Source organism: Alosa alosa, chromosome 1 (assembly GCF_017589495.1).
Source record: "Alosa alosa isolate M-15738 ecotype Scorff River chromosome 1, AALO_Geno_1.1, whole genome shotgun sequence".
NCBI lineage: Eukaryota > Metazoa > Chordata > Actinopteri > Clupeiformes > Clupeidae > Alosa > Alosa alosa.
In genome coordinates this window covers 37,414,789-37,441,170 of record NC_063189.1, presented here as the reverse complement: position 1 = coordinate 37,441,170, position 26,382 = coordinate 37,414,789, and the positions used below count along the sequence as shown (strand labels likewise).

At 44.5% G+C, this 26,382-nt stretch overlaps 1 protein-coding gene across 2 annotated transcripts; it reads right to left on the bottom strand.

Moving 5' to 3' along the window:
- Positions 1-747: 747 nt before the first annotated feature.
- On the bottom strand, positions 748-23,754 carry fam193a (family with sequence similarity 193 member A). Of its 2 annotated transcripts, none has more exons than XM_048253961.1 (23): positions 23,349-23,754; positions 20,686-20,745; positions 20,238-20,486; positions 19,512-19,693; positions 19,184-19,351; positions 18,737-18,974; positions 18,389-18,513; positions 17,973-18,120; positions 17,785-17,859; positions 17,546-17,623; positions 15,174-15,289; positions 14,731-14,973; positions 13,906-14,059; positions 11,948-12,097; positions 11,350-11,613; positions 10,008-10,221; positions 7,414-7,695; positions 6,804-7,053; positions 5,697-5,883; positions 4,031-4,267; positions 1,890-2,871; positions 1,598-1,679; positions 748-900 (listed from the first exon to the last, which is right to left on the bottom strand). In XM_048253961.1, the coding sequence occupies exons 1-23, from the start codon at positions 23,580-23,582 to the stop codon at positions 807-809; spliced, it is 4,812 nt and encodes a 1,603-aa protein (XP_048109918.1). In that variant the 5' UTR covers positions 23,583-23,754; the 3' UTR covers positions 748-806. The 2 variants fall into 2 exon arrangements, with proteins under 2 accessions (XP_048109918.1, XP_048110741.1); XM_048254784.1 differs by having other exon boundaries at positions 7,459-7,695.
- Positions 23,755-26,382: the final 2,628 nt, after the last annotated feature.

Sequence of the window (26,382 nt, the reverse complement as noted above, 5' to 3'; positions counted from 1 at the left end):
TTTTCATCAATTTGATTCTGAAAGTATTTCGATACAAGCTGGCTACAAGTCAAAAAAAAAAAAAAAAAAAAAAGATAAAGCAAAAAAAGCAAAACAAAACAAAAATAAAAGCTTTAAACTTGGACACTTTCCTTAACGGCTGTCAAGTGGAACTGAGAACCGATGAGAACTTTATCAAGTATTAGCCTTTCTTGTACATAGTGAAACAGGCTGACAGGGGAAGTAAGGAACCTGGATGGGTCCGAGCCCGTGTCTGCTATATTCTTGAACTGCGGTTCTGGGTGCAAGTGTGATAGAAGCCACAGCCATAGTGAACAAAAGGCATTTTTAATCATATGTATTTGTTGTGTAGTTTGTTTTCTGTCTTTTTTTTTTTTTTTAAGGAGGCCTTATTCCAAACATATATTAAGCATTTTGGACAACTTGGTAAAGCCAAAAGAAAACATATAACATGGCTTCAGTCAATGTGAAATGCCCCACTCACAGACCAAAAGCACACAAGCAAGAAAAGAAAAATGGAAGGAGGGAAAAGAAAAAAAAATCAAGTTGAGAGAAGTCGATTTTTTTGTCGTCAATTGTCTTTTCCCCTCCCCAAAGTACTGCGAGAACATCAGCCCATACGGGTTCTTAGTAGGAACCACACAGCAACAAGGACAAGGCAAGGCAGCGTGGGATATGTAGTTCAGAGGAGCGGTCGGTCGGAGCATAGCAGCAGTGGGGTCAGCAGTTGGCCTGGAGCGTGGTGGAGGAGGGGAGCTGATTGAGTTCCTGCCAGAGTCTCTTCAAGTGTAGCCCCCACACTCCGGTCAGTGTGCGGCGAAGGTGGCCTTTTTCAAGCTAAAGTTGGACCAGTTGATGGATAGCCGTTGCCTAGTCTGTCGAGCAGAGTCCAAGCAGAACCTGAGGAAGGAGACAAAGAATGTTTATTTATCTATTTATTTTCAGAAAGTGCACCTGTATGACCTAAACCCCATTATCAGATTCTCAAGGCTCATCGCTTTCTGCAAAATAATCCTTGCCCTTGTTGACATTTATAAATGACTTAAAGAAACGCTTAAGAAGTAATTTATAATTTCTCCCATTCATTGTGTTTATGTTCTTCTGACAATTATTAGCTATTACTACCATGCTTTTATATAATTTACCTGGATACTCCTTTGCACTTATTTTAACAATAGATCCTTTCAACTGCATCAACAAACAGCATTTCTAGAGTATTTCTGAAGACAAAGTTAACAACATTGAACTAATGATAACTTCAGGAAAATAACAATTTATAAAAAAAAAAAGTTTTAAAGTCGACATTTTGATGAGAGCATTACGATAAAAAGTCCGATTCATTTTCATTTCAAAGTATCTGCATTACTTTTCAACCGGAAACCCTCTAGGAACATGTTAAAAGGGTCTATAGAGCACCCAGAGAAATGTAGTGTAACAAGGTTATTGCAGGGCTAGGTTACAGTCAGTGCCACAGCATACACCTGATGGTCAGTCACGCGCTGCCCTCTACAGAGCATGTCATTCTCAGACAAGGAGTCTGGCTGTTGCATATTTATCTCATCCATTTCCAGAAATGAAGAGATTTGGAAGCCCCTACCTTTTGAAATATTCCACTTCCCGTTCAGTCTCATCCATTTCAACACTGTCAAGATCGATATCTTTGGGCAGAAACACGTCATCTGAAACGAGAGCACGCGCTTTTAGGTGCTGGATCAAAATAATCACATGCAGAAATGCGTGCACACACACATACACACAGAAATAAACACACAAACACACATAATAATCACACACACACACACACACACACACACACACACACACAGAGAAACCTTCACAAAAGTCCAGCCATACAAAACTATTACAAGCTGGTACAAAATGGCACAAACCTATAGAGTTGGTCATCTTGTCTGACTTCTTCTTCTTATTCTTCTTGTTCTTGCCCTTGGGTTGAGGGGACTCGTTGGCCGGTGGTCGGCCATTCTGCGTGGGTGGCTCCGAATGTTGTACGGACACAGGCGAGGTCCTATCCTCCTTTCCGGCGTTTAGCTGCTTCTTCCCCGACGTTCCGTTACTCCTATCCTCCCTGCGTGCCTCTGCGGCCGACTCCTCGCTGCTGCGGGACTTCGTTTTGGAGTTTGCATGCGTGAACGCGCCCTCGTCGGCCTTGGAGGCCACCTCCGAGGTTTTCATGGCGTCGGCCGACCTCTTGGTGGTTTCGCCATGGCATCTGCCGTTGGCGGGCTGCGACTTGGCCCTAGCCTTGATGCTGAGGGGTTCGGGTTGTAGAAGGGAGGTGTTGACCGCTGTTGTCGTCGTCGCGGTCATCGGCATTGTTGTTGTCGCTGTTGAGGTGGCTGCAATGACCGCGGCGGCCACGCCGTTGTGAAGGTGCTTGGCAGGCTTGTCCTTCCCGCTCTCGGCTGGGCTGTGCAGGGCTGGCGGCTGGCCATTGGGGGGGGCGGCGATGGCGGGCAGGCGCTCGGGCTGGAGGTCCTTGTGGGTCAGGCCGATGAGGCCGCGCAGCAGAGCCGCCTTGCCATTCTTCATGTTCTTCTCCAGCACGCTCTGGGCCGTCTGCTTGAGGGGCTGTGGGTTGTTCTGGAGCGCGGGCAGTAGAGGGGCGAGATGCGTGGTGGTGGTGGTGGTGGTGGCGGCGGCCGTGCCGGTGGTCTCGGCAGTCTTCTTGTCCTTCTTCTTCTTCTTGTTGGCGCGCTGCTGCTGCTGCTGCTGCCGCTGAAGCTGGAGCTCCTGGAGGCGCAGCAGTTCCTGCTTCAGGGCCTCCTCTTCCTCACGCCGCTGCTGCTCCTGCAGGAGCAGCTGCTCCTCACGTTCCCGAGCCTCCGCCTCCAAACGCGCCTTCTCCTCCAGCTGCAACAACAGCAACAACAACAAACACTCTAGCACCGGAGATTCAATCACACATAAGAACTCAAACTCTATACCAGTGTCCAGGCCATCAAGGGTAAAGGCCAGGTATGTATTAACATAACTAACTTGTGTCTGAAGAAATAACCTAAACAAAATTGATTCCGTTACTGGTCATACGACACTAATAAGCTCTAAACTCTTGAACGGAATGCTTTCATTTCTGCTTGTCTTTATAAACCAAAGAAGAAAATGTTTCAAACCCCAACATTGCCAAAACATCATACTATGATGATGTTTTGATGGGAGATCATACTATGAAACTGAACATCTGCTGCGACAAGACAAAGGTGTTCAACTGACTGCCGTTTTTTTATTATGAAGGTGCATCTCCCTGGAAAAAATATGAACATTAGACCAGTGTGTGGTCTATGAACAGAGAAAATTTAGAAAACAGTCAATAGCGCAGTGCAGGTTTTATCATAAAGACATATGGAGATAGTAAGGTTATGGGCATATTAGACTTGGTTTTGGTTCCTGAAAATCAGCTGTAGGAAGCGATTTAGGTGACGACAAAGGGGAAACTTTGAACTCTCTGACAATAACAATATGGTATTTTTGGGAGGGTTCTACTTCTCTACACTGATCGGGTTTGGTTAAGGTTCTCTATCTAACCTCAAGTTACCAAGAACTTAATATGAACGTCAGAGGACAGTGAATACAGTTGGCTCTGGGCCAAGTGGAATTCAAGTGAAGTGTGCTGGATGTTTCCTGTTAGATGCCCAGCCTTTCCCCTGTCAAGCTGGTCTCAGCACCTTCCTGCCACAGGTAATCAGAAGCAGGATCATTTCTCCTTCAACATTTCTCTACACAGTCTAAAAAACGTTGGTACGCCAATGCTGAAATGTCAGAATCTCTTTTCATGAAACATCAAATTTTAAGAGTGGGAGTAGCATAAGTGACCATTTAAAATGTTTACATGTCAAAAATTTCAGCAACATGTCTTTAAAAAGCAAGTGCGGGTAGATGGGGGGGTTGCCCTGTTTTTGTTATTCGCAGCGCAGACATTCTTGTAAATTGTTTAAACACCAGGTTGAAAAAAAAAACAAACAAAATAAAATTGAGTGTGGTGTGCAACAAAGTCGGCGTGGTGGTGGTGAACCTTTTTCTGCTTGTGCCGTGCGCGCTTGGCTGCCTTGGAGCTGCTGGCTGGCTTGCTGTCGGCGCTGTTGATGAACTGCAGCAGGTCCTCCACTTTGCGGTGGTCGGCCACGGCCGGATCGCGCTCCAGCACCAGCTCCTCCTTCTTGGGCTGCTGCTCCTCCTTGCGCTTGGTGAGCCGCAGCCGCAGCTTCTCCCGCATCTCTGCATAGTTCCTACTGGTGGGGGCCGCCGGGGGCTGCGCACACACACACACAAAGAACATACACACACACACACACACACGCACACAGGCACGCACACAAAGAAGATAGATACACACACACACACACACACACACACACACACACAGAGGAGCGGTAACACGAACACACAGGCATACGCATGTATACACACATACATACAGACAGGAACATACATACAGACAGGAACAGGAGCACAAACACACATCTCACCACACACACACACAAAGAACATATACACACACACACACAAAGAAGATCCACACACACACACACGCGCACATACGCACACAGGCACGCACGCACGCAAAGAAGATACACACACACACACGCACACGCGCACACACACACGGGATAGATTTAGAACATAGTTAGGAGAAAATGGCAACAAGTCATGTGTTTACTTTTTTTAATTTAGATTTAGATTTAATTACGCTGTTAACTCAGAAAAGAAAGCTAATAAATTTAGGCAAGTTCACTCCCACTAACAATCAGTATCGGAACTCCCCCTATTACCGTCGGTCCCATATTTCCGCCGTCTTGCGTGTATGTGTCACTTAATATTAATTTCTATACAAACCAAGATGGCGGACTCCTAAAGAAACGCAAGCACCCACACCATAGGTGTATCTAAATTAGCTATGTACCAAAAATAACATTTTAGCGTGACTCGAAGAGCTGTAAACAGTGTTGTAAGGCTGCGTGTACACAACAGCTTGGAGCTCCAGGGGAATTTTAATTTCATGACGAGAATTTTCGGTCGAACCACTCATGTGCCGTTGAAGCGGCGTAAATAGGCGACCCATCAGGCCAGCACTATAACTCCGAGCGTGGTAAAAAAATCGGATATTTCAGGCAGTAAATGCTCCCGTTAAGAACCAAACCAGATTTTGGTCAAATCTACACACCTATGGCTACTGAAAAATGTAAGGTTCATTTAGCAAATGTTATTTTGAAGTGTTAAAAAAATATTGTTATTTTAGAATTTCTGAACAAAAGTGGTGATAATTGGGGGTGTTACGATAGTAGTGGCAAACCACTACTGCTAAAATCAACAAATTTTAGTTACATTATTCTGCCAGCAATTTGACTACTTAAACCTAGACATCTAGAGTACTATGTTTTTGTAACTCTGACTTAGACCATCATATTATCTAACCTGAAGTTCCTTTAACATAATATTTGCATTTCATAAAGGAGGGCAACCTCAACTGAGCTTGCTCAGTCATGTCCCATCTGAGAAGTCAGGTAAGTAACTGCACTGGCATTAACATCGCTTATCTTCACACTTGCTTGCCAACTTCCTATGTTTCCATGGGCAGAATCATGCCCCAAAAGCCCTATAGGCATTCCATTAAAAAATAATTATACGTAATATTTACAATGATTACAATGACATTTCCAACTGCTGTGATGAAACCTTACCCCTCCATGTCCGAAGAATTCACAGTAGCAGCAGTCACAGTACTTTCCTTCTTTCTGATTGGTGGACGTGGAGGTGGAGGAGCTGTGCTCTGAGCAGCTGTCATCGTCCTGGCTCTCTTCGCCGTCATAGGGAGGGTGATCGTACCCACTGTTGCCCTCGCAGCGATGCCCCTCGCAGTCCGGGTCACTGCAAGGTCAGACAGAGGTCAATGAGGTACGAGTGAGAGTGGGGTCGCTAAAGGATATACCCGGGGCTGTAAGCGCAAGGCCGGTGGCTGGGTGCCGCCGGTAACTACGCCACGATCGCCATATTTCTTTCATAAAACAGTTCCACTTACAATTAATCAAGTTTAAAAACATCAAATTGTGCTTTTATATCGTTCCATTTTATGTTTGTTCATTCATCCTCCACCACAATAAATTGTTTCAATCAATAGTCTATTGATGGGCAATAATTTGTTAACTTGCTTGTCCTCATGTTACATGAATATTCACCCTACTCAATGTAATGCACTTTCTCCCACAATAACTACCAAGTGTGATGTAATGAAATCGCTGATCTCTCCCTTTGACTGAATGGAATGTTGGTGTCTGAAAATTAAATGCAAAACGTGGAGTGATTCCTAGCGGTGCAGATTACAAGTGGGAATACTCGTTGAATGCCCGTCACCCAATCAGATGTTAATAAATAGTTTGATCTGACCAAGTTATAACCTTCATAACACTGAGCAGATATGACCTTTCTTGTTCCGCAATGGCTAAGGGCAGTTTGAGCTAAGTGACCTTCTAATGATGGAGGCGCCATTACTAAACTGCCATGAGTTTCATGATGTGGTAGATTATGATGTTTAGAGTAAACATCCTACAGTGGCCCTCACAGTTGCAACCTATTCATAATGATACAAAGTGTACTTGAACAACATATTCTTTATCTATCCATAAAGAGATAACCCAACAAAAATTATTACAGTTTTCCCTCTTATCCATAAATATGACGATAAACATTATTTGGATTGCATCTGAAAGGGACATTTTTCCTCTTAATCACTAATATGATGATATAAGCGATTGGAGTTGCGTCTGAAAGGGCAGGTGTGGCTAACTGACCTGCAGATGCTCGGGGGTGCGCTGACGGGACCGTCTCCGGGGATCGAGGGGGGCTCGGCGGCGGACAGACACAGGCCTGGGTGGGCGTCCATGAAGCCGGGCTGCGAGCCCATACTGGGCAGGTGTGTGGCGGGGTTGTTAGCGAGGGAAGCACCGTTGAGGGGGGGCAGTCCCGTGGGGCTGTTCCGCGCGGCGAGAGGGCTGCTGGGGTGTCGGTGGTCCTCTTTACCTATATTGTGAAAGACTTCACCTGAGAAAGGAAGACAACACAGATTAGGGACCGAAATTCACACATCGTGGACACCGCATTAAACATCAGCACATCACCATCCAGACATTACAATGTCAATAGCACATAACATTCACAACCTATGGTAATGTTGTAGCAGTGCACTATATGTTATTATCTAGTGTGTCAAATACTGAGTAGTGTGTGCAAACTGCCTTACTGCTGTTACTGCCTTACACAGTTCCTATGGTAACACACATACACACTCAATTTCAGCTCAAGCTCAAGCTACAAAGTAAACACCAAAATGTGAAGTGAATGTGTCTGTGTGAGCCCTAACCAAATCCCCTGCCTGCCTGTCTGCAGCACTCCCCTCTTTACCTAGGGAGGTGTGTCTCTTAGATGCAACTTCGAGGAAATTATTACTTGACTGGACAGTGGTGGCGGTGCAGGAGACAGAGGAGGTGGCTGCCGAGGTGGCCATCACCACTTGCTTGGCCTCCAGGAAGGCATCTTGGAAATTGTAGAGACACTTCTTCTTGGCTCCGTTCTTTTTCTCCTTGCCCAGGGGGGCGAGGGCGGGGGGCGGGGGGGCCAGGGCCGGGTGCTCGTTACCCGGCGACGGCAGGGGGACGTCAGGCAACGGAGGAGCCAGCATGTCACCTTCAACACCCAGAGAGACAACAGAGTTCAAAACAACAGTAGACAGAAACATGCAATTCACATATCTTCCATTGCCATCACAGCTCTTATGGTTCCGGTAATAGTTCTTATAATACATACCAAGCCTCTCCATGTCTCCACAATGATTCTAGACTGCACCTTTATAGCAGCAATCCGGGTTTTGAGGCAGGAATGATTCTTTGCCATCACTTTAACCTTGTGCTCACTTTTTTGATGGATTAAGGTCTGGAGTCTGGCTGGGCCACTCTAAAATGTTGATATTGTTCTCTATTAAAGCTGCAAGTCTGTCAGATTGAGGGGACTTAGCCAAAATGTTGAATGTTTACAACTCTCATGCCCCTCTCCCACTACCACAAGCACCCTCTCATTGAATTTGTGCTCGTCAGTGCGCATCAGACTGCACCAGACTATGATTGACAGTCCGATCTCACACAGCCCTGCTCTGATTGGACCAGAAGAACCGGGAGCTGATTTTTGCAAAACAAATAACAGGCTCTAGGTGAAGGGAGAAATGCAGGGTTTTTTCTAAAACCAGCTGATTTATGTTCTGTCGGAGCATAGTATTGGTTTCAGTGAATATGATCAAAAAAATCTTGCCAACTGCAACTTTAACTATTTCCTGCCTTGTTTGGCCGTATGTTTTTGATCATTGTGTGGTTTAAAGGAGAATTCCGGTGTGATATTGACCTAAAGTGTATTGAAACATGATACCGAGTGTGAACGTATGTCTCATAGCCCATCTCGGCTTGTCCCCTGCACTCCAAAATCTGGCACTAGTTAGCCGATGCTACCAACAGCTTTTTCAATACTTGTTTTAATGTTACCATTTACTTTGATAAGGTCACCAGGTCTCCCTGGTTGAAAAACATCCCGAAATAATAATTTTCTCACCCCAAACTTGAAATGGACATGGCATCATTGGGATTTAATGCTTCTTTTTTATGCCAATCTTAGACCATGTCCCTGGTCAAAAAAATGTTTCCTGTGAATCCAGCGAAAGCTAAATTCTTTGTCCAGAAAAAGAACAATTTCAACATTTTAAAGTCCAGACCTTAATCTGACAACACAAGGCCAGAGTGATGGCAAATAACTGATCCTGCCTCAAGACCCGGATTGCTGTTAAAAAGGTGGATCCATGGAGAAGCTTGGTAGGTACTATGCAAACCATTTTGAGATAAATATGACTTTTTAAAAACGGTATGAATCATTTTGGCCATGTCATTTTTCTTAAAAATATTTAAAAGATGAAAAACGCTTCTTTCATGTTTCTCCCATATTGTCTTACAACCTTTTGCCATGTGGCAGTGTAATTTTCAGCCAGAACAAACATATTGGTCAAGAGAAAATTACATCAATATTTGCCAGGGGTATGAATCATTTTGTTCTTAACTGTATATAAGCTGGGCAGGATATGACACGATGTCAACAATGTGGAGTCCACACAAAACCTATATTCAAGCTAAATTGGACTTCTATAACAAAAATATAAACATAAAATAACACATATTTCCACCAGCCATGTTCTGTACCAACTGTTTGAAGACTTTTTTTGTTTGTTAAATAGCTAAGGTATTTACTACAACTGTCAAGACAACAGACTCAGAGTTGAGTGGGCTGGAGTATTAGGCAGAATAGGGAGCACAGGCAGAACCACCACAGTGCATCTGGCCTGTTAGCTTCAGCCAGTTACCAACCACCATCTTTAAACAAATGGCCTGATAGCTTCATCCAGTTATCAACCACCATCTTTAAACAAATGGCCTGTTAGCTTCAGCCAGTTATCAACCACCATCTTTAAACAAATGGCCTGATAGCTTCAGCCAGTTATCAACCACCATCTTTAAACAAATGGCCTGATAGCTTCAGCCAATTAGCATCCACCATCTTTAAACAAATGGTTACCCTCAAGTGATAATTTCTACCCACATTTTCAAAAACAAACCAATTAGATGCCACATCGCTGGCGGACACAAACGGATGTTGTATGTCTGGATTTGTATGTGAATGAATTCCTGCTGGGAGGATCAGCCAATCCACATGGATGACTACATCAGTGACGTGGGACATAATTAGTTTGTTTGTGAAAATGTGGAAGGAAGTGAGCACATGTTGGATGGCGCCGTTTCTTAAGACAGCGACAGTGGCAGCGGAACCCCACTGAGTCAATTTTGGGGTGAATTAGCTCGTATCGGCCATGGAAATGAATGGGGCCGGAACTTCCTCCGTCTCCCTCCGGATCAAAATAACACCTCCATGGCCTGCGCGCAGGGCGCACTCCCGGTCATTCTCACCGGAGAGGGGGTCGGGGAGCAGCACACTGGAGTTCCAGTTCTTCATCATGTGGGCGTCCCACAGGTTCTCGAACTTGAGCGAGGGGCAGCCCAGGGAGCCGCTCCAGTCGCCGGCGCCGCTGAAGCAGTTGGGGTAGACGTGGTCGGGCAGGGTGGGGCTGAACACCTGCGGCCTTCCGCCTGTGTGGTTTGACGAGGGGGCAGGAGGCAGAGTCTGGACGGGGATAAAGGACAGTGGCATCGTGAAGCTGACAGAGATGCTAAAATGCAGTCAAGAGTTCAATATCTGTATTAACATCCAGGTAAAAGTGCAAAGGAGTCTAAGCAAATACGTGCATCTGATATAAGTTTGATATTAAACAGCATCTGTTTATATCACATTGTGAAGCTGTCAGAGGCTAAAATGCAGCCAAGAATTCAATACCTGTATCAACATCCAGATCAACTGCAAAGGATTCTAATAAAATGTGTGCATATGATATAGGTTTGATATAAACAGCGTCTGTTTTCATCTGACAGACCAGACCAGATATAAACATTATGAAGTCTCAAGGTCAAAATCTCTCAAAACACCTCTGCACACCTCTTGCGACAACGCTGCAACAGTTTCAAATAACTCCGTCCAGTTTAAATTTTGATGAGGTGTGACCCCTAGTGGTCCTCCAGTGGCAGTGCAGACATAAAGACCTGCCTTGCCTTCAGCTTAGTGCCATGCATTTGAGGGCCAGAGAATAAGAGTGGCCCACATTTCTAATTCCCACAAACCAGACTAATCTGCACTGCACTTCTCTTACACAACAGCTCAGCAGCCTGGAGCACAAGGCTGCCATACAGCATGCCCTCACTGTATGCAAGTATCTGACTATCTAACGTGCAACATTCTCTGTCCACACTGAATCAGTTAAATATTCACTTCTGTTGCATCATCTCTGTCGTTCAATTTGTTCAATTCAACGCAAGCAAATCCAAGTAAACTTGAATCAGGGCATCCAACAGAAGTTCTGTTCAAAACAGTGCCCTCTGTTGCGCCGCACAGCACTGTGTTGCTATGTAACCAGATAGGACATTGTAATTGAAAACAAAGCTATCAAACACCATCGCGTCACATGCAGTTAGGACACTACTCAGTCCACTGCATGCTTAGTGTCTGTAAAATAATTTGCAGCTTTAAAGACGTCAACTAAAAAGCGGCCTTTATCTTAACACAATACGGCCATGTGTTTCAAAACCGAATACCACTGCAGAAGGACTAAGACAGACCTGATCAAGGAGCACCTGAGATGTCGGTCTGTTGTTATTATTGATAGTGTTACATGAGACAGTTTTTGAATCATGGTCTCACCTTGCTGTGTGCGAGGGGTGGACTGGGGTAGAGGGTGGGGTGCAGCAATGGCCGGGGTAGATGGGGCAGATTGTGTAAGGGTAGGTGGCCGTGGATGTGGGGGTAGAGGTGGAGGCTGGGGTGGGGCGCCATCTTCTCTGTGAAGAACTGCTGTTGCTGCTGCTGAGCGGCATGTAGCCTGTTGTTGCCGGGCAACAGACTGGTGGAATCTATGTTGCCCTGGTTGCACACATGACACTCACAGGGATGCTGCACCTGCTCCACCTTCGTGTAGAGGAAGAATTGTTTTTTATAATTAATAAATATATCATACACATATTACATCATTAAATTATACGCATGACATGCTATCTTCAGCTGTAATATTCTATGAGTGCATGTGAGTTAGCCCATCCCTCACATCAATGATGAGAATATGTGAGGAAGATGGTAATGTTTAAGTGCAAGGGTGACAGACTCAGACTGTTCTGCTAAATTATAACCAAGTTCAGAAGACGCCCAATGCAGCTTATTTAGAACTAAGCTTATCAGCTTATCCTGCTTTTGAGGAAGCATGAACTGCGAAAAGAGAGAGAGAGAGAGAGAGAAAACAGTGCACCTGTGTGTGTGGGTAGGATGGAGGCGGGCTGTCGCTCTTCCTTGGAGAGTGCTCCCCCTGCTGCCCTGGATGCTCTCCTGCGCTCTCCCCCTCGGCCTCCTCCTCATCACCCTCAGAGGAGCTGCTGCTGCTGCTGCTCCCCCGCGGAGACTACAGGAGTAGAGATAGATAAAAAGATAGATAGATACTTTATTGATCCCCAAGGGGAAATTCAAGGTCTCAGTACAGGATAGAGGACAGAGACACAGAAAACGAAGACATGCGACAGATACAGGAGAGCATGAGATGAGTAAGGAGAGGAGGAGAGGAGACAGATACAGGAGAGGAGGAGAGGAGATGAGACAGGTACAGGAGAGGAGACAGATACAGGAGAGGAGAGGAGAGGAGAGGAGAGGAGAGGAGAGGAGACAGATACAGGAGAGGAGGAGAGAAGAGGAGACAGATACAGGAGAGGAGACAGATACAGGAGAGGAGAGGAGATGAGACAGATACATGAGAGGAGAGGAGATGAGACAGATACAGGAGAGGAGGAGAGGAGACAGATACAGGAGAGGAGGAGAGGAAATGAGACAGATACAGGAGAGGAGGAGAGGAGGTGGACAGACAGGGAGAGAGAAAAGAGCAAAATGTCCGTAGCAGATATTGAAACACAACTGGACCCTGACAACTTCTAGTCCCGAGTTTCTAGGACGAGGTTTCCAAATTCAGACAAAAACTGCTTATGGAAAAGCATGTTGTTTAGGGTTGGGTATCGTTTGGGTTTTATCCGATACCGGTGCTAACTCGATGCTTTTAAAACGGTGCCGGTGCCGAAACGGTGCCTGAACCGGTAGGCTACTTTGTTTTTAAAATGTTTTAAATTAAAATGGTCTAAAGCATGAATTGCTTTTTTTATTATTGATAAGACAAATTTGAACATGAAATTGAACTGTTATATTCAATTTACTATCAATATCTCATTGCTCCTACGAACACCATAATACATTTAAATGTTAAAACAGCTTGCTATGCATGCACACACAATGGTAGGCTAAAGCTCTGCTTTCTAGTTTATCAAGTGTAGGCGGTTTGCCATAAGGTAGGCCTATGTTAAAACCGCTTTCCATAAAACTGCCAGGTCATGGACAACAGCATTTGCAAGCAAGCTAATCTATCAGGGACTCTACTTTCCAGTTAATGTAGTGTGTTCACAAATGCTTCAAGAAATTTCATGTCTTAACCCATAACACGCAATAGTTTTGAACATGTTAGGCTACATGTCGGTGTTGAAGTGTTTAGATTCCCAGCGCTAGCCTAGTAGGCATTTTAACAGCAACTATGGCAATGCGCTCCAGTCAGCTGAGTTTAATTAGCAATAACGTACGGAGATGGTTTCGTAGCCTCTTTGACAGCTCAGTGACATCAGGTATGTAACCTACATATTTATGTTTTTGGCAGCTACTTTACAGCAACTTTTAACATGATCTTCAAATTCATTGTGATGCTATATGGGCCTCATGCACATGAAAGATCAATATCATGCCATTATGTTGTTTAGAACACATCAACGTTAGAGATGGCGCATGACATGCAGTGATGCCTCGTATAAAATAAAAAAAAAAAAAAAAAAAATGCTATTTAAGCACCGAAATGAGGCACCAAAATCCACGTTGTTATTCGATGCAGTTACTACCGTTTGGTGCCATATTAGAACCGTGTTTCGGTGCCCAACCCTAATGTTGTTAAACCATAGTGTCTTCTTTGTGTAATTAAACATGCAATTAAACCTTTAAAATCACAGATCTGAGTGGACTTTACCTACATTGGAAACCTAATATGTCTAAAAATGCCTGAAGTGGCAGCACCAAAGGTCACACTTTCTCCCATGCACACGAATGCGCGCGCGCGGACACAGACGGACACAGACGGACACGGACACGGACACGGACACGCACACGGACACACACACACACACACACCTCTTCCTTGAGCGCCATGTTTTCTCCTGCTCCATTGAGGTCACTGTGAATGCCGTTCATGACGGCCACCACTGCCGGGTCGCTGTAAGGGCTCATGGAGTAGATGTCCGCAAACTTTGCCGACAGAGGAGGCACTTCATCGTCGTCACTGCCACTACGCCAGGGAAGACAACAACCAAGCAAAACAAACAAAAAACAAAAGAGTGAGTCACTCATTCGTCACTTTAGGGTGTGTTCCACGAGGGACAGAGGATTTATTGCACACAGTAAATAGCACACACAAACTTGCTTAACTAGCTAACGTCATGCGTCAACAAAGAATAATCACTTGTAATTATCTGTCTGCACATGCTCTCCATACACAAAGACCCCCAGACATTGAGTGTAATGTAATGTCTTCCAGATAAGATTGAGGATTGAGGATTTCTAACACATTTCCATTTCAACCTGCAAACATTTAACTTACTCAAAGTAGATGCATATTATTTCCATATAATTACTATGGTATACGACGAAGACAAGCACAGCACACAACCACATACAGTGTCTGTGTCCATTGGCCCTAATCTGATGGACTAAATGCATAGTCTTAGTCTAACTAAGACTGAGGCTAATTCAATAACTAGGTAAAATATTTTTTTTTGCGTAATTTAATAACACAGGCAAGACATTCACCGATGCCTCAGCTCAATGCCCCCATGACAGCATTGCACAAGAACTTTGCTTGTTGACAGACTTTTAAATTAAGGCCCTGTGAGTGTTAGTATGTGTGTGTGTAAATATTGTAGCCAATGGTGTTGAGCTGCCCACCGCGGGATCACTCACAAGGTGGCCTGTGTGTCCTGCGGCAGCAGCAGGTGGGGGTGCTGCTGGATGGTGATTGGGGAGCTGGACGCTGAGCCCGAGCCCGAGCTGCCGGACGACATGCTGGGGGGGTGCACCTGGGACAGGTAGTCCCTGGGCGGTTCCGCCTGTGCCGGCAGCTTCAGGTGCATCTCCTCGGCCATGGGGGCGTCCATTATGCCGCACGTCAGGATGTGAGAGAGACTGCAGTCGTCACAGGTGCACCTGAGGAGCAACACAGGGCACGGAGAGTAGATACATAGAGATATAAAAAGAAAGGGAGAGAGGGAAGGGGGGAGGGAGAGAAAGAGTGAGAGAAATGGACGATGATGAATTAGTGATAAAACTAGCATTAGCACTTTGGTCAGTGCTAATGGCTGGACAATGCAGTTAAATGGCGTAACGGTCTGTAGGTGGAACCTTACCGTCTGCGGTAATTACAGTTTGGACAGTCTGGTAAACTCAGTCTGGAAGACAGCATCTGCCTCACTGTGTCTGTGAAATTAGTGTCTCCTGCAACAGACTTCTGACTGTTTGCTACCTAGATTGAGAAAAACAAAAACGCAAGGTGTGAATCTCATTTTCAAAACCCCAAACACAAGCTGCGTTTACATGGACGTTTATTTTTTTCCAATCAGATTTAAAAAAACAGATTGGCGTTTACTCTGCGTTTACAAGAAACAAGCATTTAAATCATTTGGAAGCTCCTAGTTGTATTGTTGCCATGGAATCTGATTTGTTTATGTCACTCTACATTATTACCACTTATCACCCGGAGAGAAGAAATACTCTTTTCTGATTGGTTGGTGGGGTGGCTATTAATTCTGAATAGCGGGACACCTATGAAGTAGATCTGGTAAAAAAAAGTTTAATCACCGTTCCATATCAATGCTTATGAATGGTTGCTATAACAACCATAGAAGGATGATGGTTTAGTCTGGAAGCAGGCTTCGCAACTATGGAATCAACTGTAAACTAACTTACTGTCCATGCTATCGCTATTATAGGGCCAAAGAAAGTTGTACAACAAACTGAACACGTCTGCTTCCTTTTAAACAAAACCACTTGTTTCCTTTGCGTGCTATAAAGGCATGACTATTGCCTATAGTGGCAACCGGGTGATAAGCGGGATAACGGCCATCGAGGTGTCCAGTTATACGGAATTAATGGACTTGGGCGGAGGCAACGGGAAAAGTTCTTGCCTCTCGTCCTCGTCCATTAATTCCGTATAACAGGACACCTCGGCGACCGTTATCCCATACATAGGGAAAACCTGCACAAAAAGCAGAAATGTACTCCAACAATCGGAGTACCTGTTTACATTGGTGGATTTTTCAATCGACTGGATTGAATCCGATTATCAGTACACCACCTCTCAGTATTTGATCAGAAATTTAGTCGGATCAGGCTGAATCCGATCCATTGAGGCATTCATTTGTAATCAGATTAAAAGTGTCCATGTAAAAGGGGCTAATGACAACACTTTGTCCGATTCATGACTCTCCCTCAAAGCTCCCTTTTTCCACCAACACAATCATGTCAAATGACATTCACGGCAAAAAATCTGTCTGTATGTATTTCAAATTAGAGTATGGTCAGCATAGAACAAAAGTATTAATTCTAACTACACAAAACATAATGACAGAGACACCTAAGATTATGAAGTTAATGCCCATGATACAGTATGTGAGTGTGGTTCCCAGGAATAGTGGTTGCTATGCAACAAAAGCAATGGCTATAAAAATATCAAACAAGACACCTTCACACAAGCTCTAAGCCCACATCTGGGGTATGTAAAGTTAACCAAGAATAAATTATTTTTCGCAAAGTTAATGCTCAAAGAAAAAGAACTCTGCAAACTGTACAGATGACATGAGACATCCAGTGGGTGTTAAGTGATAAAAAAACAAGCCTCGACAGGCCATATATGGCACTGGTGGGTGTAGGGCTTAACATTTTTTTGTTTTTGTTCTACAACCTCCTTATAATACATCCTTTATTTCTTCATTCCTTTGTCTGTTCATGATATGTATAAAATAATGAGCACTTGTCTTCTTATCTATTTAAAAATGTAAACATACAAGACATGCATACTCTAAATAGGTGTGCTAGATGTTAACTCATTGAATGCCAAGCTGTTTTCAGAAGCTTTGTCCTAGAGTGCCAGCAATCTAGACCATTGTTGATGATACAGCCACAGCATATTCGGTGTTATAGCTATGAACACATACAATGGCTCGTTTGAAAGGTGAGACTTTAAGCTCTCAGTGGGTGCAAACCGTGTATTTCTACACGCCTCTGTTCCTGAGAAATCCCAAGCTAAACAGTGGCTAATTTTCATCAAAATCTAGAAATGGAGATATTGCGTCTTTTATGACCTGAGAAGTGTTGCCTGCAAAGTTTCTGGGAAGAGATCTAACGAGACCTGCCACCTAGTGATAAACCTACGAGAATAAATGACCTGATTTTGACCTGGCGTGCATGTCACTGATAGGCTAATCAGTGACTGATTCAAAACAAAGTGGCAACCATCAAAAGCCGAGTTAAGATCAAACGTCCAAATAAAATGTCTAGATCTTGCGTTTTCATGAGTTTTCGATCGTCATATATTTCATTTCCATTCATTACAGAGTTCCCAAAATCACATATAAGGTGTGTTAGAGTGTCTAGTTTAAGTAATAAAAAAAAAAAAGCTAAAAACGTAATATTACGTTTTTGGCACTCAACGCATGGGAAGGTAAAACGTAATATTACGTTTTTGCCACTCAATGAGTTAAGTCTCAATGTCTGCTCATACCTGCTCCTCAATGAACTTCTTCTGTTTGAAAAACTCCCAGTCTTCTTTCAGCATTCGCTGCTTTGTCTTTAAGGACATCTGAAAACAGAACATCATGTCATTGACTGAAAGTGGGCGATACAAGGTGGGCACCATCTCAAATGTATTAATCTCTATTATCTCTGTGTATTTAATTTATTTTTGTATTCACAGATGTGCCAGTGCAACTGTCACAAAGGTCAAAGGTCAAACTGACTTACATTTTTGCTAATTAACGACTTGTGTGGTTCAGTCCGTTGATTTGTACCGTTCTGCCCTTCGACCTTGGAAAGTAACTAATGAACAGAAATAACAAAACCCATTATGAAGCAAGGAAACAAGTCAAATCAGATACATCAAACAACAGATAGTAATGATGAACAAACACGACACAATGCTCGTAGCCTACCTGCTCGTCAACATAATTGTCTATTCTCTTCTCACACTCAAGCCACTCAACGGCCACCAAGTTCATCTCCTGGTCCAGCTGTTGGTAGCTCTCCAGCAGTTTTCGGTACATGTCCTCACTGTAAGAGTCGTGAGAGGTTGTGCCCTGCCTGAAGACATAGCACACACATACACAAAACATAATTAGAACATTGTGGCATTTTATCCCGATGAGAGAGTGTGCCTGCTTTACAGTGGCATAAGTGCAACATATAGTATATTAAAATATAAAAAAATATATTTCTACTGTACAGCTCATCGATTTCAGGATAACAAGAATACAGATATAAAAAATACATAATATTGGAGGGGCCTAGTCTGCCTCAATTCCAGCTGAAAACGTGTGAGCTGTCCTACCGAATGCCGGAGAGCCCTCACCTGAGCTGTGAGACCAGGGCAGGTAAGCTGTTGTGCAGGATTGGTTCAGAGAACACCAGGTTCTCAAAAAGGTGCTTGTTGTGCAACTCCCACGTCACTTGGAACTTCTGTAGGTGCTCGTTTTCCTGAGGAGTAGAGAGGAGAAGGGAATTCACTGGATCGTTAACAACAAGCAGCGACAGGGAGAATGACCTCCTCAGAGAAAAGGGGGAACTGTTTGACAGAACCTGAGGTATGTGTCAAGGCAAATGAAAAGCTTCATAAAAATGTCATGGCACCATGCGCAAATGTATGCCTCGCGTGGGTTAAGAAGGCCCAGAGTGGTAAAGGTATGTGCAGCAAACTGACCAGCGTGAGCAGGAAGCTGCTGATGGTGCGGGCGGCCTGACAGAGGGCGCTGTACTCCTCCAGCAGCAGCGAGATGAACTGGTGGGCCTGTGGAGGGCCATGGACTGCCGCGGCTGCCGCCGTCACCTTAGAGCCGGCCGACAGGTGCTTGAGGAGCCGCACCTTCATCTCTAGCACGTACTCGCGCGCCTGCTGCTCCAGCCGCTGGTACAGCTGGTACGGGTCCTTCTCGCACAACCTGGAACGCACACAAGGGGTGCGCATGGGTTATGCCACTCACTCACACGCTATGTCTGTGTGTGTGTGTGTAATCTAACCCGCTAAAGCTCTGTCTGAGGCATTCCAGTTCAAGAATCCATATAGACTGCTATCACTCTCCAGTATACTAAGTTGGGCCCAACCAAAGCCACTTTGAGGCCAGAGGTGAATGTCAGCGTCCAGACGTACCTGTCCACCAGTTCCTTCATGCTCTCTTTGTCTCGGTCCAGCGGCTGGTCTTGGTCGTCTGCAAGCGGTGTGCCAGTCTGGCGATAGATGCACCGGACCAGGTAGCGCACCTCTGACCAGTGGTTCTGCAGCTGCTGGGACTCCCGCTCCGACTCCGCAGTGATCTCTCTGCAAACGGGCGTGCGTGCGCGCACACACACACACACACACACACACACACACACACACACACACACACACAGAGAGGAGGGTTAGAAGTGTGCAGGGGGGGGGGGGGGGTGTTGTGCCTGTCTTTTAAAATCCGAGGAGATCGGGGCCGAGTGCTCACCTCCTCTCGTTGCAGGCCTCGCAGTTGCACACAGTGTCGGTGGCGAGGGGGAGGGGGGCGCTGAGCTCCGGGGCGGGGAGAGGGGGCGCGCCGCCAGTGCCCGTCAGTCGGCTCCCCGCCCCTACAGGCTCCTGAACGAGCCCGCCGTTACCCACTGGCATCGGCAACAGGAAGTCCTGGTTCTGAGAGAAACCAAAAGGCACAACACAAAAGCACAGACAGACAGGACGGTTAGACGGAGCTGAGCAGTGTCAGGTGATGTTGTGAGTGCAAGAAAGAGACCAGTCACCGTAATCAATTCCTTTTACAATACTTCGTCATGAAATCTCTATGGTCGTCCTGTCTTGCAGCAGCTACTGAAGAAAAAACAGCAATCTCACAGGCAAGCTGACAAGTACTCATTTATCAACAGGAAATACAGAACGTTTCCAAATTGACCAATGACGGTCTTGTCTTTGACTGTCTGTGGCTGCGTCCCCTGAATGGTGACAACTTTTTTTTTGGACAGTTAGAGCAGTGAAGAGATCACAGTACATCTCATAGCTCATAGTACTGGGTAGGCTTAAGGTAAGCAAAGGAACTGGCTGCACCAATTACACCAGTGGCAAGTATGCAATTCAAAACAAAAAAGACCCATCTTTTATTACTACCCTCCACTCCACTTTAGTTAAAGTTGCAGTGCTGCCCACGGGAGAAACTTCCAGAAAGCGAGAGCGAGAGGCGTACCATGGCCAGTGACTGTTCCATGGCCGCGTGGCGCTCCTCCTTCTCTACGGTGCGTCTGCAGTCCGGGCACACCCACAGGGGCAGCTGCAGGGAGCTGGGCGCTTTGAGGGGCTGCGACATGCCGTTCTGCCCCACTGCCTCAGCGTCCAGCAGGGTGCCGTCCTTCCGCTCGCTCCGGCACAGCAGGCAGCGGTCTCCGCTCGTGTAGGGGGCTCTCTGGTTCAGGCCGAAGGTGAACGGAGTCTGGGACTGCCGAAGGGGAAGCCGATAGGAAGGATGGGGAGGGAGGAGGAGAGAGAAGGAGCAGGAAGAGACAGCCGGTGTGATGTTGCAGCATGTCACCAAACAACAACAAAAACAGTTTGCATCACTACTGTTGGAAATTCACTCAAAGACTGGGGGGGGTGTTCACAACAACTGGGAGGCAGAGGGCACAGTCACATCTTACCTGAAGGACTCCTGAGAAGTCTGCGTTCACAGAGAACTGAGGCGTGCCGTTCATGGGAACCTGAAGAAAAGAAACATCATCACACGTTCAACAAGGCAGGCACTGCAGTTCACTAGTTTAGGGCTTAAGCTTACTTAAGACACAGCATGAATAATATGAATGAATTATTAATAATAATTCAAATAATAATAATAATAATAATAATAATAATAATGATGACATAGGAGCATAAGCTAGGCCTATAAATTCTCACATTGACTTACGATCTCGTCAATAATACTAAGGTACTTCAGCAGGCAAACAATGTGCTTTTGCGTAATTAAATCTATGCTTTACAAAAATAAAAATGCTGTTTTCTGCCAATCAGTTAATGCAATGTGTACCTTGAACACTGTATACAAGACCCTGGAGGTCTTCAGAAAGAACCTGCTAAATTATTTCTTAAATCCTGAAAAATGTTGACCCACCAGGTACCACCAGGCACCAGACTGAAATATGACTAGCAGGCCTACATTTCATACTTTGTTGTTTCAAATCTTACAGTTGAGTTCATCTCTCCCCTGCACCAAAAAGACTGGTTTATTAGATGGCATACCTACTCAGAGTGGGAAGGAGTAATATCGCTCCTGCAAGCAGGCAGGCAAAATGAAATCCATGCTGTTACCTCAGTAACTTGCAACTCAAGGGAAAAAAAATAAACAGGGAGGTAATGCTCCGAGCTGTAAATCTAACAGCATGGTATAATAGCACTACACTGCAGGGAGGGGGCTATGCTAAGTCACACACACCTAAATAACTGGCGAGAAATACACCGGTTGAATTTAAATGCGCTGAGGCCGTGGTCGCTTGAGGTGGCCAGTACACAGCCTGGCAGTGCAGCAGTGTCTTGTGAATTACTGCTTCAGGCACCTGCTAAAGCACATTCAGCTTGAGATGTCATGCAAGGAACAGCAAGACACATCCAAGGAATAATCATGACCACGTTCCATGCTGACAAACCACATGTCATGTGCCATATTGTACTACCTCGAAACCTACTTGTCCCCGTCCCTCTGACTTCCCCCAGACCCTTCCCTGTTTATCTCCGGAGCCGGTTGAGCCTGAGGAGATGGCAAGTCACGCAGCAGATGTCAGATCAACAGCCTCCTCTTTTGAGCTACAGGGCGGCACACTCCTGAGGCAGTTAGCCCAGGCTTTCAACATGAAGCAGACCCTACTCCAATTTAGACCAATTGAGTGGGCACGATCACGTTCATGAGACATAAGGAATCAAGCAACATCTAAACAATATTGATGCTTTTATGAACATCATAACTGCACACATTGACAAAAATGGCAACTATTTTTTTCTTTCTTCTTTAGCTATTTAGACAGTTAAAAAACGGAACACCATTTCAATCAAAACACTTGACTATGATTGGTCAGGCCACGGGTTCAGTCTTAAGATCAAGGTTCTATGCTAGATGTCAAACAAAACAAAAGACTCTTGTACATCCACAGACAGTCAAAAGCACCCAGGGAAAATGTTTATAAGTGTAGGATAGGGATGGGATAAGTGGATAATATTTTCATAACAGCTGAGATGATGTAAACAAAAAAGTAAGTAATAGCCTAGTACAGCAGCCACATAGATAAGAGGAGTTGACCACAACACCGGACAAGCAGTACCAGCATGGATGTAGGCCAACATTTATTAACAGGCATAGTTCCTGTCACGTCAGATATACGTCTTTTCCCAACCAAAAAATCTGCCTACACAGAGGGTAAAAAATGATCCACGATATGTGTTACCAATCTTACAACACAACAACAAACGTGCCCCTTCTGATCCAATCATAGGATCCAGTGACACCTTTATGCAGCTTCTCAGGAACACTTCCTGTTATGAAGCTCTACGGACACTGAGACAGGTGTCGCTGGCGAATTTGGCGTTACAATAACTAACGTAGCTAAAGCAATTTCTTATCTAACAAGCTCGAGAAATTGTGACACGTGACCATGTCATACCCTTCATGTGGTCAAACCAAAAATATTAAATTATGTTAATTAAAGCTTCACTGATTACAATTCATAGCCAATTTTCCCGACTTGCTATGGCACAGTAGCTAGCCAGCGACCGGCTATGGTGGCTAATGTAAGATCAGCTCGTGAACACTGACAGCAAAAATCGATTGACAGAACCCCTCGAGTTACCAGTATTCCTCTTTCTGTCTGCTATATCCCGAACTGAATATAGATCATAGTGGCAATAGGCATTCCTTTACGAAGTCTATCATCAAAAATCATACCATTGCTTGAAAACATACGGACATCTTTCCTTGTTAAGTTGGGCTGGTCTAGTCTGATAACTTGGCTAACGATTAGCTAGTTAGCTAATAAGCTAACATTAACTGAGGAGTTTACACTCCGATGAAATATAGCAGTGATCGCTTACATATGACAATCGGTATACGGTGCTTCTTGTCAGATGCCTCTACGCAATGCATGATGAGCACTGGTATTGATCAGTGTTTGGTAGGACCAGGACAAGCTCCAAACCTTACATTAACGTTACCGAGTCAGCTAGCAAGATAAAGATTTTCAAGTAGGCCGCAGTGTCCGATGTGCTCTGCTCTCATGTAAAACTTGATCGTTATGATCGTACATCTGCATACAAGTCTCACCTCTCCATTTAGACCTGTGATCCCCACAACATCACCGTTCCCCGTGCCTCCCGGTGTTAAAAAGCTCGTGACAGGGGCGGCCGGGGTTGTTGAGAGAGAAGTCCGGGCCGTAGTTGGGCTCCCGGCCTGGATATTACTAGCGATACTGCAGATAGTGCTGGTGCAGCTACTGCTGCCACCGCCCCGCTTGTTCTTCCTGCGTTTAGCTCCTCGTTTTGCGTCGGTTGGACTCATTTTTTAAGGTATATTAAAGACAGCTTTCCGTCTACAAAATGTGGGGTTCTCCGGCTGGATGCCAGACTGCAGATCGGAAGATATAAATAAAGGTGATCAATGTTGTGATGACAAAATAACAGAGCCTCCGAATATTACCAGACTGCTAGCTACTACAGTTGAAATTCCAATATGGCCGTCTCAACAGGAATTGGCTGCTGCGATTGCGTTCTTGGCGTATGCTGACAGACAGCTGAATGCTGGGATATGTAGTGTGCAAAAAGTCAACTGCGAATATTCTCAATATCCGTTTAATGCCACGAAATTAGGTAACAGTCGTTGTGTTTTATACGACGGAGTATTAGGGCCACACATGAAGAGAAAAAATATTTTTGCCATGGCGAGATTAAACTCGACATGTTGACTTTAAAGTCGACATGTCGACATTAAACTCGACATTTAGAGAATAAAGTTGAAATTTAATGTCCACTTTAATCTCGGCGTGTCGATGTTTTAAAGTCGCCATGTCGACATTAAACTCGACATTTCGAGAATAAAGTTGAAATATCATATCTACTTTAATCTAGACGTGTCGACTTTAAAGTCGACATGCTGACATTAAACTCGCAATAGGCCCTACTGTTTAAACATCAGTTTAAGCTATGTAGCCTACACTAATACACAATATTTTACATGAAAAATGGGCTTCAAATAGGTGTTATTTCAGATAGATTGCAGATATTCAGATAGATTGCGTCTTGTCTGTTAACTATCATTGCCGTCATCGTGAAGTGCTGTCTCGCGGTTATGGAAATACTATGCCGTTTAGGCTAAATAGCTAGAAAATATATATGTATCCAATGATATAATGTTTCTATACAAAATGTTATTTCACTCTGTTTTACGTGGTTAAGGCTACTGCACATCCAAATAACTGCCCTTCATGACCCACGGCGTCACTCTCCATAGGATAACATGGCAAAACTCATTTTTCTAAAACTGCTTTTCCATGTCTCACCTGCAATACGTAGCCTATAGGAGGCTAGAAACACAGGTATAGCCTAAGCATATATACTATTTTGATCCCGTGAGAGAATATGTGTGCATGCACTTCATTTATGCACTTTGTGTGCATATGTGCAAGTAGGCTACTAGCCTACATGGGGTGGTCGGGAGGACAGCTTCATTCGTCCCTCCATAGACATTCAGCAATGGGCTGTTTTGCATCCATTACAAACAAGCAACGTGAAAGTCTAGGATTGGGAGAGCCTAGCATGCCTCTAGTGCATAAGCATGAAGTTGAACATTTAGATGCAACAACTAAATGTTTAGAACAACACTTTAATAATAGGCCTATAAATAAATAAACCGCTATGACGTTTTAGGCTACTTTTGACCATCGCATTTCTCGCCTGTAACTCCGTGATAAGGACCTAACAGCAAAAAGTATTTGGCTGAGCAACGATGGGTTAATATGTTCTATGTCTTGTCCACATGATATAGGCCTATGTCTAATCATTGTTGCACTCGAACACTCTGAATCCTTGTTGCACTTGTTGCATTGTTTCATTACTGAAAATGCCATGATGATGATGATGATGAATATTTATTTTTGGTCCACCCTTTCAATCGTCCCAGTTTTGACCTTGTCGGTCGTTCTCTCCAAACTAACTTTATTCTCAACATGTTGAGTTTAAAGTCGACATGATATTTCAACTTTATTCTCGAAATGTTGAGTTTAATGTCGACATGGCGACATTAAAGTCTATCACGTCAAGATTAAAAGTCGATATTACATTTCAACTTTTTATTCTCGAAATGTCGAGTTTAATGTTGACATGGCGACTTTAAAGTCGACATGTTGAGTTTAATCTCGTCATGGCAAAAATATTTTTTTCCTTCATGTATGGCCCTAATACCCCGTCGTAGTTTTATCATTATTTTAGAATGCCACGTTTATTTATGAACACAAGTAGGATTTTAAACAATGGTTCTTTATTTCTATCTGTCAGGCGGTATGGTTCTAACATTTATCACAGTATGCTATCATGGTAGCCTTGTTTTTCTTAAACTTTCGACACATTTCACTTGCACACAGCCAGGTAGATCTATCTTAACTCTTTTTTTCCCTGATAGGCCTATTGCCCTATTGCTTCTGCATTCCAGAACAATTTACTTCTCAGTGTGCATGTGCATGCCCACATTGCTACCAGTAATTACAGTTTTTCTCGATCGTTTTGATGCTTGTGTCAACTCTGACATCACTTTCTCAAAACAGAACACCTGTCTTCAAAAGCACTCTGGCCAAAATGACACGTTTTGCTTGCAGTAGCCTACTGGCAAAACCTTAGGAGGAAATTCTGTTGTTTATACGGGGTCAGCCCTATGTCCCCACCCTATGTTCCCATATTTCTAAGGTTAAGTATAAGTATAAGTATTATGTATATATACTTTTTTGATCCCGTGAGGGAAATTTGGTCTCTGCATTTAACCCAATCGGTGAATTAGTGAAACACAAACAGCACACAGTGAACACACAGTGAGGTGAAGCACACACTAATCCGGCAAGCAGTGAGCTGCCTGCTTCAACCTTGGCTTCGCCGGGAGCAGTGAGGAATTAGGTGCCTTGCTCAAGGGCACTTCAGTCGCGGCCCACTGGTCGGGGCTCAAACCGGCAACCCTCCGGTTACAAGTCCAGAGTGCTAACCAGTGGGCCATGGCTTAGGTTATGTTAGGCCTGAGTTGTGGGTGGGTGGGTGGGTTAGGGCAGTGTTTCTTTTTCAGACCAAGGACCACTTAACCAATAATAAAAAATAAAAAA

Bases quoted from the DNA above. Each gene is read 5' to 3' on its own strand.
- fam193a (XM_048253961.1), bottom strand. From the start codon at position 23,582: ATGAGTCCAACCGACGCAAAACGAGGAGCTAAACGCAGGAAGAACAAG. The intron at 20,746-23,348 runs GTGAGACTTGTA...TCTTTTCTTCAG, and splicing joins TCACAGGTCTAAATGGAGAG to GTTCCCATGAACGGCACGCC. The intron at 901-1,597 runs GTAGGGGCTTCC...CTCCTTCCTCAG, and splicing joins GAAGTGGAATATTTCAAAAG to GTTCTGCTTGGACTCTGCTC.